Raw genomic sequence first — 15,000 nt, 5'->3', positions numbered from 1 at the left:
GTGACCACATGCTAATTCCGGAACAGATTCCAAGTGATTCTGAGCCATCGTCGACAAGCGTTGAACGATCAAAGATATTCCGAACAAACAAACTAAAATTGGGGAATATCGGGTCAAAATCAGCTGAGTTCATTGTATTCTATTGTTACATTCACTCACTCAACACCATGACGCAGTGGCTTTCGCCTCTAAAGGAGGAAATAGCCACAAAAATGGTAGAACCAAATGGTGTGGTTTGTTTGTACAATTCTGCAGGTTACTGTTCATTACCGCATTCATGTTTTAACGTTTAGGCCTGGAGGGTTCACATATTGATTAATAGAGTTCAAAATGCGAAAGATGCATTGTTATTACATTTGGTAAAATGAAATACTCCACTTGTACAGTAGAACTAAACTAACTCCAACTCCCAACTAACTGGAACTAACTTGACTTTGCTTTGGTGCCACTGAATTTTTTGCAACAACATAGCAAATTCTCGCTGCTTATTGGTCAGGAGCTATGGTCTGTGAGAGTATAGACCTGCGGGCTTGTTGACTTTTGAACATCTTTTCTAAACTTATTAATAATTCATAAAGAAAATACAAAGGAAATTAATGTTTAGAAGTCAAATGAAAAACTCTTCATTTTTGCATCCTACGTAAAGTTTTTGTTGTTGGTGAATGCAGCGATTTTCCTGTTTGGTTTGCTGCTTCCTTGTACATGTTGTTCAACCAATAATTTTATCCAAAACTGTACACCTACAAAGTTTATTAACTCTGGTTTTGTGTTTGGTGTTTTGTGCCAAGTTAATATTTTCTGTCACTCATTCATGAGCTTTAAGCTTAAATTTTTTGGGGTGCTGCAAATTTTTGGAGAAGGGAAAAAATGGAAAACGAGTAGTAGTTAATGGTCTTTCTTGTGTTGTATTGAAGCTTAGTTTTTATCACAGCAACCGGGAGAAACTCATATGAGCTTTAGAAATCCATAGTCCCCATCCTTTTTTACAGGCAGCCCTCAATTTTTTTCACTCATATCAAGAGATTATTGTCCTCAGTGACACCTGCTGCAATATTACATAGAAGAAAAGCTACTCACCAGTTTAAATCAAGAAATTCAGCATGCCTGTCTTCAGCTCCTCCACAATTGTAGTCAAATGCATCTGGTCCTCACACAACTGGAGAAAAAGGGAACTGCAGAAATTACTGATATTGAATATTTTTTGTGAGTATGTTTCTGAACTTTTGCATTTTGTCTGAATCTGAAATTTACTTTTCACTTGACATGACCATAAAACATTTTTTTGCAAAGGTTTTCTAGAAAATGAGTAACAGGCTATGAACTAGCCAATTACATTAAAAACTACTTGGTAACTGGCCTCATTTACAGACTTAGGGCCTCAACAGAGTAGACCAACAATCGTTCTAATGTTTTGTTGTTGATCATTATACACTTAATGTATCATTACAACTTCACGCCGATTTAGGTGCGTCATTGAGAAATGGGTGACTACGGTGGATTTTGTTGCCTGAAGGCTCTCTTTATTCCTTTGGGCATTCACTTCGGCAGCCGCGAAGAATGATGCAAATTAGTTCGTTTTTACTCGGTTGAGAAAAGGTGAGAACTTTGCAGGAAGACCCTGAAGCGAATTCAAAAGACAGGAGCAATAGCCTAATTAAGCAGCGTTGAGCCGCGAAGTTGCGAGAATATTTCTTTGTTCTTGATATTTTTAGGAACTCTGCGGAATCACTGCAGACATTTGATGGTTTCAAGTTCTTGGCAAAATATTTTAAGCTGTTATTTATATCAATGAACGAAGAGTTTTTTCAGAGCTTTAAAAAGAGATCTGAAACATGGTGTTTTGATCACTGTAAGCCGAGTTTCGATATTTTTCGTCAAGCGGTGTTTAGAACAGCGAAGTTATTATCCTTAATTAAATTTGTGCATGGCATTATCATCTTCCCGACGCGTGTACTGTGTGGAAATTAAATACCATCTGTTTAATGAAACTTTTTTCACGAAAAAGCTAAAACATTGATTTGTATTCCCTAAAGTTCACTGTAAGCAAATCAGCATTTGATGTTGGTCGCATTGTTTACTACGAGTGAAGACGCGGTCGATAATAATTAGGTTTGTTTCTAAAATGCTTGCTCCTAGCAAAGAGATTCCAAAATATCAAACCGAAAAAGGAATAAAAAAAGAAAACAGGGAAACTCAGCGTGGAAGTCCCATTTTGATTATACTTAATGACGCATTGACAAACAATAACATTAGCTCTTTGGCCGATGTACACCGCGCCCTTTTTGACCTGATTTACAATTTATATACAGTGATTCTCTGAGTAATTTTTAGCTGAAAAGCAAGAATCGTTTATAGAACGCTGTAAACAAATCGGCAAATCTATGTATCCGTTTAGCGAACAGAATTTGTTTACTGATTGTTCGTTAGTTTGCAGGACGGGAGGTTGTTTTTACAAATCTCGATCCTGAAGCGGCACGTTGCGAATCGACGTGATCATGGTGATTCATTTCTCTAGCTTTCCCAGGGAAAGATAAAATATCTCCCCTACTTCAAAGAGTTTGCGATCTTCGGAAACAAGCCTTATTGTTGGAAATTGTTCGACAAAAGAGAGAACAATAGCTTGAATATATGAATACTTAACGACCCCAAAATTTGGGGTACACACTTAAATCGGCGTGAAGTTGTAATGTGGTCCAAGGAAACACTAAGTTAGTTTTGTTTTCCCTCAACTCCTGATGTTTCCCTCGAGGGAAAACAAAACTAACTAGTTTCCTGAGGGACCATACATTACGTGCTTTGTTATATATTTAGACTTTCCCTTCAACAATCACAGCAAAACAAACAAACAACTGAGAGGGCAACAACTGCAGAATTGTATCCCAGTCGGAACACATTTGTGACCCTATTTGCGAAAACGACCCTTAACGGAAACGACCGTTGAACCATTTTCCATTGGCAATGCATTTTCAAACATTGATAATGCATTTTGAAAACGTTGTTAACGCGTTTTGGAACGTTGACAATACATTTCAACGAAACAAAATATTCATTGAAAACCATTTAAAAATCGTTGCAGAACATTTGGAATGCGTTTTGAAACATTGATAACACATTTCAACGAATCCAAAAATCCATTGATTTGAAAACCATTTCAAAATCATTACACGAGCGAACAAATTCGGATGCGTTTTAATTTTTTAAAAGCTTTGAGAATTTTTTTTATTTTACCACATTTCGACTTTGCCGAGCATTGAAACCATTGTCAAAAGACGATTTCAATTTCTGAATAATGGTCTAGTACAAGGCATTTTACAACGTTGAAACTATTTTGCGTGCTTAGAAACTTAGGCCTACGTTGTCCCATTTTGTGTATAGTGAAAACATTACATGTAAAAGACCGAACGGCGCCATATTTAATTTTTGTCACGTACATTAATTGCCGCAAAAAATGTTGTATCCTCAATCATTTAGTTTCCAAGTTTTTATTTATGCAAGCTTATAATATTCCTAGTTGCTATTTTCCATGCTACAACAATGCGAATTTTGAAAGGAAGAGTCAGGTCAGTGTAAACTGACACGCATGAAAAATCTGCAGGTTAATAGAGGTCACTAAGCTAGATACTTAGACAGTCAATAATGTCAAAGATTTTCTGGCATGTATTCATGCTTTTTTTTCTTCTTTTTTCTTTCTTCTTTTTTCTTCCGTAAAAAAACAGACACACCAAAGCTTATCAAGAAAGCAGATCAAGGAATTAATGCAAACTTTAACTGTTGTAATTTTCGCTGGTATAGACTTGGTCAACATATTTTAAATGATTTCTAAATGATTTTTGAAAAAGAAACTTACATGAATTGTACATTTTGAGTTCTTGCTATTCTCACATTTTAAAACCAGTGACAGACTTCACGCTCGCCGTGTAAATATGTTGTTTAAATTAAATAATTATGTCGGCAGATTCGTTGCTGTAAAAACTGATAGCCAGTGTAGCACAGCCGAGTACTTAAGCTCAGGAACTCTTTGGAAAGCATGACAACCTTATACGAAACATGCACCAGCCCAATCTAATACTAAATACATCAATTTGTGGTAATTCAATGGTACGTGCAAGAAAGTATGGCGATCACGATCGCCGCGCGGTCTGTGGCGTGTTTGTGATGTGCATTCAACTGGAAACAACAAGAACGCGGCTAAAAATATAATGCACGGAATGTTTCGATTATGTTTGTTACATTTTAATTCTGTATTCGCAGTTAACCAAATTTCTGAAGTAATACCACCTTGAGGAAAAAGTGTATTCGTCTGTCTAATTTCCTCCAAGTTTTGTGTAAAAACTATAATTAGGTTAACATTTATAGGACCAATGAAATATTCACGGGGTGCGTGTAAATGGGTGCGTAAATTGGAAGGGAAATCCTTGATTACCGGAGTTATCATATCAAACGTTTTTATGTCTCTACTACAAAATGTTGCCAATGCGTTGCAAAACATTATGAAAGCATTAAAGAACATTTTCCAATGCTTTGAGAAACGTTGACAAACGTTGAAAACCCGTTAGAAATGCATTGAGAATTCGTTGAAAATCATTATCAATGCATTGAAAGCCCATTGACAATGCATTGAAAATTGGTTCAACGGTTGCTTCTGTTAAGGGTCGTTTTCGCAAATAGGGTCACATTTGTATTTGATCAGGGGCATTTCACAGAGAGTTTTGACTTCAAGTAAATTCATAGACAGCTGCACAAACTATAAGGCAGAACCATCACCTATCACAAAAACAGTGCAACTCATAAGCTTGCTTGCCAGAGCCACAAGGTGAAACTTAATCAAGAAAAAAACCTGCATATTTAGCAAGGCAGCAGTTGCTAAAACAGTACAGTAGGTAGCTGAGGTTATTGTTCAGAAATCACTTCGGATTAAAACTGGCTTTGCAATCTAGATGAAGGAAAAGGACAGACACTAGGTCAAAGATAGCGCAATATCAAAAGCCTGTACGCCATTCGTGAAATACATCGCCAATGACTACTACGGATCAAGTTGCTGACAAAATAAAGAAAGCGAAATTCATAAGCTTAACATCAGTACTACAGTAAGCTAAAACAGTGCTTGCAAATAATCATAGTTAATGGAGGGAGACTGGTTATGAAAGCCGGCGAACCCGAACTTTCTTTGTTGTGTTTTTTGGTATGTCACGTGGTTTTGATGGTGCACACAGATTTTCAAGATGGCCGCCAGTCCGTAGTTGTTATGCGAATCGTCCGTCTTTTCTCTCGTTTTATCGAAAATCGAACGACTATATATTCAAAATTTGATAAGAAAAGGTTTCCTGAGTCATGCCCGGTGTTAACTGTTCAGTTTATGGCTGTGGTTCGTGTAGAAGAACCAAAGGAATCGGAATTTTCAAGGTGCCTTTGCCAAAGGATGATGCACACAGAAGATGGCGTGATGAGTGGCTAGGAGAATTAAAAAAAACCAGAGAAATCGACCAGGACTTCAGAAGACAAATCAAAGATGACAAGATCTACACATGCGAGAAGCATTTTGACCCCGAGGATATTGAAATATGTAAGTATGGTTTTATAAATTCTTCAATCGATGATTGGGAAGGCTCGAAACGTCTATAAACAACATAGGAGATCTGTGAAGTTAGCTCTTTCTCCTTTCCTCAAAAAGCCTCATTCGTGAATAACTATTTTCGTTTCCTTCTGTTATAGTTGTCGCTAAAAAAATGACTAAAAAGAAACTTCGATTTGGGGTGTTGCCGAAGCGCCAAATGCCAACGAAAAGCCACCAAAGCAGCCAGCCAACTCCACGACATGAGCGCTCTGTGGTGAAAGATGTTGTGGAAACCCCTGCCTCTACAACATTCTACAGTACTTTCCAGGAGTTTAGTCAGCGAGCAAAGAGTCTGAAAACAGTTGGTGACTGGATCTCAAAGTTCTCAGTGGACAGAGCTGTCTTCAAAAAAATGGCTGAGCCATATATACTGCCACAGCTTGAAATAATCGTAGATGACAGCCTGGGATTTACTATCAAAGTGTATGGTTGTTATTTAGTGGAGGACCACCCTGTATATCTGCAGTACCGCCGATCAATGCAGAATGTTACAATGTCAAATTTAGTCAAAGAACTAGAGGGCTATAAGCTGTGTAGTGGAGTGCTAACATTGGAACTGACTAGTAAGCTGTTTCATCACATTGTTCCCATTGACACAGTGAGTGAACAAGAAGAGGAAGCAGAAGAAGAAGAACAGCAGCAGTTCCCTCATAAAGGTTTCTGGATAGCCAAGGGATGTTTACTTATCCAGGAGCAAGAAGAAGCTTGTTCTGTGTGCACAACGTATGCCGAATGTGCAAACAGTGCACAAAAGGCAAAGGAAAATAGGTCTTCTAAGCCTGCACACCTGAATGCCCCGGTGACAAAGACAGATCCAGAGCGGATAAAGTTAACATTACAGGAGCAAAGGCTGAAGTGCGCACAGCTTGAACAAGCATTGAGTGAAATGCGTGTAGAGCTAGAAAAGTCAAGCATGGATATTGACAATGAACTTAGTAATGACTTTATGAAAATCCTCGATTCTGCAGACACTAAAATAACTCCATTCATGAAGTTATTTTGGCAAGAACAAAGGAAGCTATTTACTAGGAGCACTACAGGAGTGCGTTATCACCCTAACAGATGAGAAATTGCCCTGTCGAAAAAAGCTCAAAGTTTAATTTACAGTCAATCCACGTCACACGTGACCAGTATTTTTGAAATTTGAAAGGAGTTTTGAAATTTACATGTCAGTTTTGAACATCGCCAACGAGATTTCAGAGTTCCGGTAGAAACTTCCCTAGTTTATTGATGGTATAGATTATGAATTTTTCTTTACATTACAGCATTAAGTATTTCAAGAATAACAATTATTATTGTTTCCCAAGTATTTTGAATATTTTTTTGTTTGCTAATGCGTCTTTTTCGGAAAAAGTTTCCAGAGAAATGTTCAACATTCCATTCGCATGTCAGACATTCGGATGTTCGTTTCATTCTCGGAAATACTGGTCATGCGTGACGTGAATTCACTGTAACTGTGGCTTGTGATTGCCAGCTAGGACTTGCGTAATTTATGTATCATTATCACAGGACAAGTGAAATTAAAAAAAGAGCACTGCTAAGGCATTCACAAAGTTAACTAACAAAGAAGTGGCTGTCTGAGAATTTTGACATGTTTTTCTGATATGTGTAGCAAGGAATTATTTCACAACATTTAACAGTTTCACAGAAGTAGGTATTGGATTTATGAACAATGGTCCATATTATTTTCAATTCTTATTATTACGGTTGAGCCCACTGCACAGAGAAATTTTGTTTTCAGAATCAAGCATTTGAGGCTATCAGGTCACAGTGCTTTTTGTCTTTCTTGAATGAAACCATAATAACTGCTATTTTTTTGCATTTTTACCATTCATACATGTATATTATAACAATTGTATCTGCCAAAAAAAATTTGGGTTTTGCCCAGTAAAAAGGGCTCCTACATTTTTTTTTCTGAATTTGTTTTAATTCCCATAGTATGGAATACTATAGCATACAGTACTTTTTGGCAAATCAGTCATTCTAAATCATGTGTGCATAAGCCAGTGACCAACTGTTTAAAAACCACACAATCTATGAGCTTATAGAAGCCTCTAACTTGCCATCTAATTGTTACAAGTGTATAAAGCTACTTGTACTTGGCAGAGTTCAGTTTTGAAAGATAGTTCACCATTGGCAAGGTATGCAACAATCCCCTTTTACATGTAAGAGGTATAAGGCTGTGGTCAAACGATAAACGATGGTCGATGATAGTTGAGCGCCATTCCTGTTTGGCAACCATCTGTTTGAACATGTGCATGATAGTTCATGATAGTACAGGGAGATTCAACTATCATTGACTATCATCCATTTGACCAAGGCCTAACATTTTGTATTGTACAGTTTACTCTCAAGAAGGCTGTAGTACAGATCATAGAAGCCTTGAGCTTGTCATCCAATTATTGTTATATGTTATTATACAGTTTCACAGAAGTAGGTATTGGATTTATGAACAATGGTCCATATTATTTTCAATTCTTATTATTATGGTTGAGCCCACTGCACAGAGATATTTTGTTTTCAGGATCAAGCATTTGAGGATATCAGGTCACAGTGCTTTTTGTCTTTCTTGAATGAAACCATAATAACTGCTATTTTTTGCATTTTTACCATTCATATATTATAACAATAATTGTATTTGCCAAAAAAAATTTGGGTTTTGCCCAGTAAAAAGGGCTCCTACATTTTTTTTTCTGAATTTGTTTTAATTCCCATAGTATGGAATACTATAGCATACAGTACTTTTTGGCAAATCAGTCATTCTAAATCATGTGAGCATAAGCCAGTGACCAACTGCTTAAAACCACACAATCTATGAGCTGATGGAAGCCTCTAACTTGCCATCTAATAATTATTGTTACAAGTGTATAAAGCTACTTTTACTTGGCAGAGTTCAATTTTGAAAGATAGTTCACCATTGGCAAGGTATGCAACAATCCCCTTTTACATGTAAGAGGTATAAGGCTGTGGTCAAACGAGACAAGATGGTCGATGATAATTGAGCGCCATTCCTGTTTGGCAACCATCTGTTTGAACATGTGCATGATAGTTCATGATAGTTCAGGGAGATTCAAATATCATTGACTATCATCCATTTGACCAAGGCCTAACATTTTGTATTGTACAGTTTACTCTCTAGAAGGCTGTAGTAAAGATCATAGAAGCCTTGAGCTTGTCATCCAATTATTGTTAATTTAAAAACTAGGGTATAAAGCTATTTTTACTTGGCAGAGTTCATTTTTGAAATATAGTTCACCATTGACAAGGTATGCAACTTAAAGCGGTATAACGTTTTTATTCTACAGTTAATTACCTTGAAAGCTGCAGTGGAGTTATTTGTGAGCTTTATATTCTTAATAAAACTCTTACAGTAATTGAAGTGGAACATTGTTTTGTAGAAACTTATTTTTACAGTCATGGTTAATAGAAAAAGAAAAAAAATGGATTAAAAGTGGAATGAAAATTGGCTACATATGATTGTTCCTATTACTCCTGCCTTGGTTGTTGATCACTTTGGCTCCTAGCAATTTCCCTGCGTAAAGATTTGGCCTTGGATTGTTTTGTTTGGATCTTATATTTTTGAATAACATCCTTAGCAACAGAAAATGCCCGAACCCGTACATACAACTTAACAATGCCATACAAAACCTCCTTGCTAACATGGCTGTCTGGTTTAACATCTGCATCAGTAACCATCACATTAAAATTGGCTAGTATGTCACTGTCACTGATGGCCTTGTGTGTTATACCAACTAGATCAACACCTTGCAAATCAACATTTGGTGTAAGTTACCTAAACCAGCTCTCGGTCTTTAAAAAGATCTTCTGTGCAGGCCCTGTAATACTCCAAAGTCCACCACGATTTAGGCTTGAGATAAGTTTTTGATTGGAATCACCAGTGTGTTCCATCTTTCCTGCTTTTAGAAGAGCCATAGCTTGTTGGCTTTCCCTGCTACTGGCTCTTGCATGCTTTTTGTGTAGTTTATGGAGAACATATCCTCCAAGATATTGGAGGCCAGCCATTTCTCTCTCTTTTAGAGCAGCTGCGGAGTTTATTGTTCCTGGGCTTTCTCTTTGCTTTTTACAGAAAGCGATTAAGCTATCAGCAACTTTAGTAGACAGAAGTGTCGCCGCGTTTCTCGATAGTCCACAGAAAAATCTCGTAGATTTCAGAGGCACTGTAGCATAATATTTGCTATAAAACTTCTCGTGGTTTCCATTCTTTAAGAAGTCATCATACAATGTCTTTAATGCAGAGAACTCATCAGTTCCTTCGAGGATCGGCTGATATGTATAGCTGTTTAGTTCACTCCTTAAACTTTCAGCAAAGACTTCAGCTGCGTTTATGCTACAAACCGCACTGGACACGATTTCTTCAAGAAGGCTCAAACTGAACGGCCGCAGAGATGCTTCGGTTGCAGTGTGACTATGCTTAGCAACTCTGTGTCTTTCATAACCACCTCTTGTCTTGTACTTTTTGCCACAGTCCTGGCAAACAATTTCTTGCTTTTGAGCCTAAAACATAATAGAAAAAACATCAAAACTTAGGTAGGACATTCCTTCTACTACCTCTTTAGAATTCTGGCAGCGAAGTTTGTTTACGATTTCAAACGAAGTTGATCATGGCATTTCTGCTCATTTATAAGACGTCTCGATCCCAAATAAGCACAAACTAAACGTACCTCACTAACTGTTGATATAAACTGCTCCTCTATTTCTTCGTCGTCTTCCAGAATGTCTAAAATGGTCTCAAAATTGTCTCCCCAGACAAAAATTTCATCTGCGCCGTCCGCCATCTTGTTTTAAGGGTGCACCTTCGTGGTCACGTGACTTTTTTTGTTAGTCTCCCCAATTAGTAGGGCACTTGTGCTTGGCTATTCAGATTGAGACTTAAATAAAGTTGTTGATTGTTGAAGTTGTTGATTGGTACCTTCAACCTCTTTGCAACCTCTTTTGTTCAGGCCTTTGAAGTTCGCGGGCTTTCATAACCAGTCCCCCTCCATTAACTATGCAATAATTAAACTAAAACACCAAGAAAAATTAACAACAACAACGGAAAAGTTGTTTCCTGTACTTTATTTTATCTGATTTAACTTGGGGAGGTGGTGGGGGGGGGGGGGGGCGCGGTATTTGGCTAGTGAAAACGTATCAGAGCTAGAACAATCTGAACATCACTCGCCCAGCACTTTTTGTTTGCATTGTTGCATCACCTGTGGAAACAGGGATAATGCAAGTATAAGCACAAGGAAACAGGAAAGTAGTCAAGTCGCTACATAAGTATGTTCTGTTTTCAAGATGGCAGCGTGTACCTCGTCGTCTTGGATTTACAATTTTGGCGCCAGAATTTTAATTGACTGCGCCTCCGTATGTCACCTTGTCAATCTCACGTGCAACCTTGTGCTTAAGCTTATGTTTGCTTCGTACGTGTCAACCAGCCTTAACTGCACCACTGATGTTTGATGTTAAAAGCGAAAACTTTTCCCAGTATAAACTAGCGTATAAATCATGACTGCAACCTTTTACAAATATAATCGAAATCTTTAGGGGATCTGAGTTTTGAGACACCGAGGTGTCTGAGTTCTTGGCGGTCAGAAGTCTGGGTTTTCGAGACACCTTGAAAACTAATTTTTCATATTTTCAAGTGGTTGTTTTTGTAACCTCTAATTTACATAACATGCACATGCTCCAAGCACATTCATAGTCATTCATGCATCTTAATTATACTGGGGTTTTTGGCCATTCTTCGCGAAATTGATTTCAGTGAAGCGAGATGTGTGACAGCCAACGAGGAAACCAAAACCTGCAAGCTAAAATTTTACTTACCATCATCAGAAAGCTTCCTTTCGACGACTGCTACATTTCTTGCACTCAACAGGAACTACAGCACATCCATTTCAAAGGGATTTACTGCAGCAACGACTACATAGAACGAAGAAACTGCCACTCAACATGTCACACATCCACCCAGCACAACGATGCAAGATAACCAACAATGCACTGCGATGCTAACAAGCCGTCCCGCTGGAATGATTTGGGCGCGGCAGAGAAGACCCAGGGGCAGATAGTTGGGTCAAAAGGAAGTCGAAGCGGCAAAGTTTACAAGAACGAAGGAGCGAGCCCCTGGGATTCTACTCTCAACCGACCAGTTCCGAAACCCATTAAGGACGGTGCCTACTATTGTTACTGCGCATACGTTCTGCGCATCTCGAGATACTCGGGTTTCCTAAGGGTGCTGCCTACTAATACAGGCATAATTTTGCGCGGTTTAAAACTATACAGAGAAAGCAGAACTTAGCAAATGCTTTTGGTATCTCAAAAGAAAATTAGGGGTAACCATGCATTTTTCAGAGATAATTAAGCTTGAATTTAGGAAAAAATCCAATACATTGCTTCATATTTTGGCGCTTTTTAGAGATATTATTGCTTAATTATCTCTGAAAAATGCGTGGTTACCCCCAATTTTCTTTTTGGATTCCAAGAGGCCTTGCTAAGATCTGTTTTTCCCGCATAGTCATAAGCCGCACAAAAATACTTCGGTATTAGTAGGCACCGTCCAGGAGGCTCGAAAGGGTTTCTGAAAGCTGATAAACATGTCAAAACAAATCAACACTGAAATTTTACCCCTTAAGTCTCTGAAACAAATTGTAGCTAAGCTTTTAACAGGGTTGTTAAAGTTTCATTTAAGACAACTTATGACGTCATATGCGTTGTCATGGTAACCGTAACTCTCTAGAGACATACTCCTCAAAAGTCACTTTTTCAAAGTTATCTTAAAAACTAACTCGGTGACCTATACATTTTATCAGCGTTTTTGATAGTTAGCAGTCTTCTTCACATCCCCTGAAAATTTGAAAAAAATCTGTAGTGTGGAAATCGAGAAACCTTGGAAAATGGTCTTTTAAAGATTAAAAAAAATCTGCTCTACAGATTTTCTCTTTAAAGTCTTGAATGTTAGATACAGTTAAATGCTGTTTGCATGAAAAATTTCAACATAGGTCGCCGAGCAAATTTTCGAGATAAATTGATCCAAAGTTTGTCTTCTTACTTCCGGTTCGTGCGATTTCGCGGCCATTATCATTTCCGGTCACGCTCTTCATATCACCGCTGACCGTACTCGCGCGAGTGGATTGGATTCCTTCTGTCAATCGAGCGATCGTCCCAAGTCATCAATGGAAGAAAACCGAAGGAGCATAAAGGAATGAAAAGGCTAAGGGCTTATTAAATTGAAACAAAGCGAAAGGTCGTGTTTATAGTTCGTGGAAGTAATTTAAAACTGTGGAAATTATTCTTTTGTTTGATGAAATTCTAGGCGACTTGGCCGACTTGTTTTGGCGAGGCTGGGAATTGCGATTCGATGGCGGGAGTGCAATAATACCATACAGACCGTTTAGTCCAAATTTGGAATGAATTTCTTGGAGAGTACTGAAGGCCAAACCGGCATCTGCTAACTTCTGGATTGTTGTCAAGGTTAACTTCAAAGAGCCACTCGGGAGGTAAAGATTTCCATTGAAGGTGTCAACAACTTGTTGTCGTCGCTCAAGAAATGTTGACTGTTGCTGTGCTTCGTTCGGTGATGATGTTTTCCCATGGTTAACAATAGTTTCAGTGCTAAGCTCGAGTGGCGGAGAAAACAGAATCCTTCTCAGTGCTTTCACATCCTCCAAAGCGTCGTGAGCGAGAAAGTCACAATTAAACAGTGCCTTATAAACACAAGCTAATTTGTTGTTCGGCGAAGATTTCAAGGCGTTGTTCGGTTGACTTCGAAGGAATTTGAAAACTGGAAGACTGTCACAGAACAACACTTTCATTTCCTCCAGCTGGTTGGAAAATCTGCTGCCGCCGTTACGGAGAAGTCTAGGGGTATCGAACACAGAGGAGTTGTGTCCAGTGAGAACTAAGTGATCAACAGGTTTTGACTTGTAAATAGTTTTAAGGAAATGCAGAAAGCGAGTGAGACAGGTTTGCAGTGATGTCGCAGGTATTTGTTTTCCATCTTTGTACAATTGCCTTTGATCTCCGGAATATCGCACAGTTATGTTGTGAATGGCTGATGCAGTGCTGCTGATAGGTTTACTCGGTAAGATGTATTCGGAAAAGGTAGCTTTTTCGTCCTCTGTTATTGCAGATAGTTGAAGAAGTTCAGTAGTCCTTGAAGTCGATGCTGTTTCAATATCGAAGACAACAAACGTGTAGGTTTTCTGGGGATCAAAGGAAATTTCGTTCAGCACAGGTCTCACTCCAGATGATGGGATCAAGTTTTCGTAGTTTGGTAGTTCTTGTTTGCAAAGGTTAATGTTGACATTTTTCAGAATGTGCAGACTTGATTCATTAGTGGAATTTGTTTGGCTTGGGTTTAGGGAAAGTCCTATGTTGTGTCCATAGCTTGGTCCTTCCTTTTTTTCATGTCTTGTGGTGATTTTAATTTTCTTCAGATGGAAGTGTCTTCTTCTTCGTTTGTATTCCATACTGCTTTTGCGACTTTTGTCCTTGATGGATTTACTGTCGTCTTTGTCTTGGTGTTTTTCACAGAAGATACCAGGGGTTATCCCAGCTTTCAGTAGTGTTTTGTTTACAAATTTGTGCCCCTCATTATGTTGAGCCACCCCACAAGCTGTGCGGAAGTCGCTGCTTTCGCTCCCTCCATAATATCTGATCTTCAGATTTTTTGAACCAATTGTTCCATTAAGGGATTCATTTCTTTGCGAGTCCATACATGGTGCAAGTTTTGCTGTGACTGTCTCTGATGCATATTCATCAAAAAGGGTCTGTAAGGCCTGTTTCAGGCTTGCACCATGTAAGTCTTTGCCATGTGGCAGTTCGTTGTGCATGTAGTTTACTGGGTCTTGTTTGTGTCGGCACCACGTTGAAGAGCATTGCTCATGGTTGCCAAATGCATGTGGAACAATGGACTTGATTTCTCTACTCAGCTCTTGGGGGCAATTTCTGTTTTGATGAACACAATATGAGAAACATTTGACGAGGTAGTTGATAACCTTCTGAGATAGAATTGAAGAGTTATCAAATTTTTGACGCTGGCTCAGGTTGTACAACCGAGTGCTTAAAGAGCGTTTTGTGTGGATGAAGTCTGAAATTTTTTCCAGGCCATAAGGTACTTTTGATTTAAGTTGGGCTAAAGTTGTGGAATCATCATCCCCAATATATTTGTCATATTTAATACCACGTGTCGGGGCATGTTGGAAAAGCTGACAAGCAACATCAGATTCCATGATTTTTGAAGACCCATCATGGTTTTTGCAACAGTCATGTGGCTTGGGCTTATCCTTTGCCGCTGAACATATTCGACACATTTTGCATCTTGTGGCAAAGTCTAATACCTTCCCTGTTGATACACCTAATACCGCCCCATGACCAGTAGAGGAATTGTG

General features: G+C 38.5%; 3 protein-coding genes across 5 annotated transcripts in view; 1 reads left to right on the top strand and 2 right to left on the bottom strand.

Moving 5' to 3' along the window:
- The first annotated feature begins 4,700 nt into the window (after nucleotides 1-4,700).
- Nucleotides 4,701-9,086, top strand: LOC146454737 (uncharacterized). 3 transcript variants are annotated; one of them, XR_014859171.1, is made up of 3 exons: nucleotides 4,701-5,563; nucleotides 5,713-7,739; nucleotides 8,594-9,086. XR_014859171.1 is itself a non-coding variant. In XM_085095020.1 (2 exons), the coding sequence occupies exons 1-2, from the start codon at nucleotides 5,332-5,334 to the stop codon at nucleotides 6,678-6,680; spliced, it is 1,200 nt and encodes a 399-aa protein (XP_084951146.1). In that variant the 5' UTR covers nucleotides 4,701-5,331; the 3' UTR covers nucleotides 6,681-9,086. The 3 variants fall into 3 exon arrangements, 1 of the variants encoding a protein (XP_084951146.1); XR_014859170.1 differs by having other exon boundaries at nucleotides 5,713-8,523; XM_085095020.1 differs by having other exon boundaries at nucleotides 5,713-9,086.
- LOC146454736 (uncharacterized) lies at nucleotides 7,130-11,563 on the bottom strand. The gene is made up of 3 exons (XM_085095025.1): nucleotides 11,438-11,563; nucleotides 10,297-10,503; nucleotides 7,130-10,129 (listed from the first exon to the last, which is right to left on the bottom strand). The coding sequence occupies exons 2-3, from the start codon at nucleotides 10,408-10,410 to the stop codon at nucleotides 9,404-9,406; spliced, it is 840 nt and encodes a 279-aa protein (XP_084951151.1). The 5' UTR covers nucleotides 10,411-10,503; nucleotides 11,438-11,563; the 3' UTR covers nucleotides 7,130-9,403.
- Nucleotides 11,564-12,511: 948 nt separating this feature from the next.
- The window catches only part of LOC146454735 (uncharacterized), a 3,454-nt gene continuing 965 nt past the window's right edge, over nucleotides 12,512-15,000 (bottom strand). The window contains exon 1 of the mRNA XM_085095247.1: nucleotides 12,512-15,000. This exon is cut by the window's right edge and continues 965 nt beyond it. Coding sequence (XP_084951373.1) covers nucleotides 12,862-15,000 — 2,139 coding nt within the window. The 3' untranslated portion in view covers nucleotides 12,512-12,861.

Source organism: Pavona decussata, unplaced genomic scaffold (genome assembly GCF_977016875.1).
Source record: "Pavona decussata unplaced genomic scaffold, jaPavDecu1.1 SCAFFOLD_300, whole genome shotgun sequence".
Taxonomy (NCBI): domain Eukaryota; kingdom Metazoa; phylum Cnidaria; class Anthozoa; order Scleractinia; family Agariciidae; genus Pavona; species Pavona decussata.
Note: the sequence above shows the minus strand (reverse complement) of the source record. Positions and strands in the feature narration are given on the sequence as shown.